Source organism: Lissotriton helveticus, chromosome 1_2 (genome assembly GCF_964261635.1).
Source record: "Lissotriton helveticus chromosome 1_2, aLisHel1.1, whole genome shotgun sequence".
NCBI lineage: Eukaryota > Metazoa > Chordata > Amphibia > Caudata > Salamandridae > Lissotriton > Lissotriton helveticus.
Genome location: NC_136058.1, coordinates 362,623,605 through 362,629,604, shown reverse-complemented (window position 1 = coordinate 362,629,604; position 6,000 = coordinate 362,623,605). Strand labels below are relative to the sequence as shown.

General features: G+C 44.8%; 1 protein-coding gene across 1 annotated transcript in view; it reads right to left on the bottom strand.

The window, feature by feature from the left end:
• Nucleotides 1-736: 736 nt before the first annotated feature.
• Nucleotides 737-6,000, bottom strand: part of LOC144805642 (uncharacterized) — a 70,965-nt gene continuing 65,701 nt past the window's right edge. Inside the window, exons 2-3 of the mRNA XM_078672164.1 lie at nt 4,241-5,225; nt 737-4,048 (exon numbers count right to left, since the gene is read on the bottom strand). Of these exons, the coding sequence (XP_078528290.1) occupies nt 3,669-4,048; nt 4,241-5,225 (1,365 nt within the window). The 3' untranslated portion in view covers nt 737-3,668. The remainder of the gene's footprint in view (nt 4,049-4,240; nt 5,226-6,000) is intronic.

Below are 6,000 nucleotides of genomic sequence, written 5' to 3'. Positions count from 1 at the left end.
TATGAATCTCAAATGCTGTGTCCAACCACTGACTGAATCTCAAGTGTTGTGTCCAACTACTGACTGAATGTCAAGTGCTGTGTCCAACCACTGAATGAATCTCAAATGCTGTGTCCAACCACTGAATGAATCTCAAATGCTGTGTCCAACCACTGAATGAATCTCAAGTGTTATGTCCAACCACTGACTGAATGCCAAGTGCCCAACCTCTGACTTAAACTCAAGTGCTGTGTTTGAATGTGAAGTGATGTGTCAAACCACTGACTGAATGACAAGTGCTGTATTAAAACACAGGTTAATTAAGCGTCCTACCATTGACTGAATTTCAAGTGCTCTGTCCAACCATTGACTGAATCCTAATTGCTGTGCCCAACCACGACCGAATGCCAAGTGTTGTCATGCTTTTTAGTTTCACCTAAGTGCTAAATTGTTATGAAGCTCGTTGTCCTGTGACCCAAGGCAAAGACCGATTCTTCATTTTTTGTCATCTTGGGAGGATTTAGAGTCTACACTTAATGACCAGAACAATCTGCTTCAGAACCTTTATAAATAATAAATTTAAAAGAGGCTTTTTGAGCTGTTTATCTCACTTAAACTTTAACATTGGTTAAAATAGGTAAATATGTCTAGCTATCAGATGGGGCTGGAGGGTTGTGGCTACAAAGACACATTTGGCATATTGCCTGTAGGGGAGATCACATTTTCCCTATAACTCTAGCTAATTCCAAAAAAGATTAAAAATATATTATGCAAGAAAATTGCAATGCCATATGGTAGTTGGAACTTGAATATTTTTGAAAGATTGATGTACTTTTCTGTTATGTTAAAATTCAGGAAAAATGTTTGATACATTGAGGAAAGCACTCTATATCTGGGTTTTTGAAAGATAATTGAGCTGTTCAGTTATGGTATTCTGTGTTCTCTGTATAATGTGTATATTTTAGAGATGATGTGTTCATGTTACAACAATTAGAAAATACATTCTCGAGTTTGTATCAGCTAGTAAGAATTGTTCATCATTGAAATAAAAAGAAGACATGCTTGTTACACATATTCTTATATTATGCACATACAATATGTTTTGTTCTAATAGGCATCACATGTTAATGATTCTATTTTACTTTCATATGAAGAAGATCAAACATTTAAGATAATAAGAAAAAGGTTTTTTTTCAGGTGGACTCATTTTTATAGTTACACCAGTCCATTGATGTGTTTATTCTTCAATTTCATCATGCCATCATTGCTCACTGGCTATGTTTCTTTTTGATGCCATGAGGCACCATGCTTTCTGTTTTTTGTCAAGAGCATTTATATGCAGGCTTTTAAATCCCACGCTTTCAAGGCCCGATACATAAAATTGCTATTTGGCAAAGAAAAGATAAAAGGTAGGAGTAAGGGGTCATACATGACATGAGGCTGATTAACAGCTTTGCCTGGTTCTACTTAGTGATTTTGCACAAGCAATGATGACCCGTTGGCTAGTATATGATTCTGAACATGTACAATGCTCTTGGTTCATGGGTTGATTTCTACCTCAGTATTTTTACCCCAACTAAGGCATAGATTCTAACATGTGCCCCTCTCCTGTCTCCAGGCTGAACCAAGAGTTGGTTTGCTGTCAGGAAGGGCTTTTCCTGGGCGAGCTGCTTTGTCTAGTTGTGTGCTTGGGTGAATGTAAGAATGAGTTAATGGACGGGTGAATGAATTGTGCCCCTCTCCTGTATCCAGGTTAATCCATGAGTTGGGTTGCTGTCAGGAAGGGCTTCTTCAATTAGTCAATCAAGATTTGTTGAGCACAGCTACTCACCCGGATGGGTCTCAAGGCACTGGGGGGAGGGAAGTGCAGCTCTTAGGCATTCACAGAGTATCGTCGGAGGCCAGTGGGTTAGAGGACTTCCCTGGCCTTTCAGGGTGCATGTGGGGCCAGACGCTCATGTTGATTCATCGTCCCTCCTGGGTGATCTGCTTTGTCTGGTTGTGTGGTTGAGTGAATGATAGAATGAGGTAAAGGAAGTGCGAATTAATGGTTTTGTGAGTTCATAAATGGACACATTTGTGAGTGGCTGCATGTAGATGGCTCAATGGATGGGCGGGCGAAAGACTGAGCAGCAGAAGAGAGAGCCATGAGCACCCTTCTGCTGCCAGTGGGTCCATGGCTACCCATTCACCCAGCTCTCAGCCATGCATGCTCTTAGGCCTCATCTTACCCGTCCATTACTACCATAGGGTGTGTTAATTAGCAAGTGCAAGATCACCACCCTGTTACAATGTTTCCACTCTGGGGTCTATTAAAAATTATTGACAATCCCAATGTGGGCAGAGACCGGAGTTCTTGCTTGAATGGTGATTAAGGGCCGCCAGATTCGTGGGGCGCGCCAGTGGCGGTCTTCCGACCTCCCCATTAGAACCAGGGCCACCACAGCCGCCAGAGATCTGGGATCCCTGGCAGAGGCACAGCGTTATTGAGGCCACAATATGCTTGATGGGGCCGCTGCAGCCCGCCAAGGATATTACGAGTTTCCTCAATGCCACTCTTTTCATAGCGGTGCGACTGCCATGAAAAGTGTGGCATGAGGAAACAAAGGGGGCCATGCAGGGCCCCCTTGTTCCTTACGCCATGTGGATGCACACGCGGGGCACACCTTGTGCCCCCCTGTGTGCCTGCACACCAGTACCTGGATGGAATTAACTGCAGCAGTCTATGTCATGCAGTTACTGCCTTTGACCTCCCATTGTGTGGCCTATTTCATAGGCACCGCCCTGGGAACGCCAAAGAACGGCCCGTCAGACAGGAGAAAACTCCTCATCTGGCAGGGGGTTGGTACATGGGTTTGGCGGTGTGGGGAGGGCCCGCTCCCAAACCTGCCAAACTCGTATTAAGGCCCCTAAGAGTTAAGGGGGCAAAACCTGCACCTTATATCTGTAGAAAAGTCCTGTGAATGAGGGGAAAGGATGAGGAAATGGGTGCGCATACACCCAATTCCAGCAGTGATTCCGCTTCTGGGTAGGAAAACTTGTAATGGTACTGAACACCACACCTTGTGATTGCCACACCATGTGGCATTGGATATTCCGGGTCTGGTAAAACCACGTTTGTAAACTCGTAATAGGATCCTTGGAATGAGGAATAACTGCTGGATTCTCGAGTTTCTGCACCGATTTTCACATATTTACACCTCGTCCAGCAGACTTTTTTTAAGGACAGAGCCCTCGTTATCGATTTCCTTCTAATCTCGATTCAAGTGGACATTTAGTTCAAATCAGGATTACAAACTACGCGGGCAAACCCACGCCTTCATATTTTTTTTTTATGAAGCAATTTTATCTGTGAAAATCCGTTGGAATTTAGCAGAGAAAACAGGTTAACATGGGTGTAGAAATCAGTGCACCAGTTTTTACCGTAGGAGTCATTCAGAGGACGGATAGTTGTAATTCCAAAGCTGATATTTACTAGACATCACGGCTTCCGTACTTCAGGCCATCCCATAAACATGAAACGAAGTCCAAAATATGTCTGCGTGAGGAACGGAGATCCTGACATTTCCGGCACATGCAATGAGCCCCAAATTTTCAAAAATATATAGTGATGGCGAATTCAAACACCTCACAAATATAATCACCTATTTGTGCAAGTGTTGGGTTTATCTTTGACCTGCATCTGCGGCCTACATGTGACACCAGACTGGGCTACCCCCTGAATCAGCGGCGGCGCAGTTGTTTTGTCCTGTCGACTCACAGGGGTGCCTTGGAGAACAGCAGTGGCTCCACTTCTCCTCATAATCTGTATAACACCAATAATAATCATATCCATACCTCCCACATGGGTGGTCACTGCGGCAAGCCCCCCCGGCAGCTGTCACGCTGGAGTACTGAGGGGAGCAGGGCACTTTACCATAAGAGGAGCTTTGGCACTCGTATTCTCCCTTCTCCTCGTTTAATTCGCATTGCTCCGTGCAGCAGTAAGCCCAGCTCTTAACCTTAGCCGCCGTCCAGCACCAGTTGTAGCGTTCGTTCTTGTTACTACAAACATCATTGACACATTGTCATACATGCCAACATTTAAGGACCAGGCAGTGGGAGATTTAAAAGAAAAAATCGGGAGAATGAAAATTCCCCATTGACTTCTGTTGTAGAAAATGCAATTTCAGGCGGGAGACGGCCAAAATAAAGCCATTTTTGGCTTTTAAAATCGGTAGTCTCCCGCCTGAATCGGGTCTGTTGGCATGTATGCATTGTTCTCCCAAGGCTGGTGATGGAAGCGCGGCCCTCTCCTGCACAAGACAAATAGGACCCTCCGTTTCAGAGGCTGCGCTCCTTTTACGTATTTTTCTGAGCTCGTCGCGGACAAGGGTGGTGTCCTGGCGGCCGACCCGTCCCAGGGTGGAGAGCACACAGACGTACCCCGGCTCGCTGGTGCGAACTTTAGCCCACACAGAGTAATTTGGCAACTGCAGTGCGTAGGTAGCGCCGGTAGAGGTCTTCACTTGTTTTTGTGCTGAACTGGATCTCTGAGCAATATTATCCGCTGCCCTCTTTCTTTCTAAGGCCCGGTCTATTTTGATATTCCCACTTAAAATGTGATTCTTAATGTCTGATGAGATTTTGTCCCTAAACGTCTTATCCGTGCCCTCACAAAGGTCACTAAAAATGGCAATATTGTCGGGAGAAGCATACAGAGTTTGCAGCCTGGCTGCCAGGTCCTGCACACGCAGTGTTTCGATATCGCCTTCAGCCTTGTTCTCGCCGAGAAAAGCCAGGGAGAATTTCTTATTTTCATCCCAGTGATCACAGCACACGGCGGTCCACACGTGGCTGGGCACAGACACTCTGTTGTAGTTCTGGTTTGGACCTGTAGGTGGCTCTGTGTCCTCTGGATCGAAGACAGGTATTTTCCTGTTTTGGTTCGGCACTGACCCTGTCACTAGGTAGGGCAACCCTTGCACATTCACACAGTTTGACAGTAACTGGGATTTAAGCTCCTTCTCCAGTTTGGACCACGTGACTCTGTTGAAGCAGGGGTCCATGGGCACAGCGTTTGTGAGAGTGAAGGTGGAGTCTCTGAGGTTTGTTTCCTGGAAGGAGTTGGGGAACAAGTGGCCCCGGTCGAAATAAGAATCTTTGTAGTCGTCATTAATGGCCTGACTCTCGTCCAGGCTGAGCCGCAGGTCATCAGATATCTCCCCCTCTGCCTGCATTTCCCCAGGAAGGTCGTTGCGAATGAGCTGGAATACAAAAGCCATAGAAACACTTATTCAAGAGAGTACTGTGAAAACAGCGTGACATTCACAGTGGATTACAAAAACCTTGAAAATATTTTCTGCCTGATTTTTATGTCAGAGTAAAGCATTCTGGGGCATATTTACAAGGTATAAAAAAACTGGTGAACCGCTGCACTCCAGGTAATCAAATGTATATTGGTAATTGAATTTTGGAATGGTTAGGGTGCTTAAGATGATTACCTCCTGTTCATAGAGGCACCGAAACGTGATGCAAGAAGAAAACCTCTTTCCGTGAAAGGTTAGAATCTAAAGCACACCTTTGGCGATCCAAATCGCTGAATTAAAAATGAAGAAAAAAGCCTGTTGACTTTTCTGTGGGATGGTCCCAAATGTATTCAATCATAGGCTTGAATCATATTAAGTCATATGATCAGTATTCCATCTGAAAATGTATTCAAGTGACGGTCATCAAAAAATATTAATAAAAGTGTGTGACTTCCGATTTTCACAGTACGGGCGAGCCGCGTTTACTCTGACGGCGTCCCCGGTACCTTGGTTTACTTGTGTGACCCGCCCCCCTGAAGAAGAGCCACGCCCTCGAAATGCATCGGGACATATTTCTAACGTGTTAGCATCAAGCTAATGGATTATTAATATTTTTTGAAGACCTTCACCTGAATGAATTTCCAGATGGAATACTTATCATATGACTTAATATGATTCAAGCCTATGAGTGAATATATTTGGGATCATCCCACAGAAAAGTCAAACAGCTTTT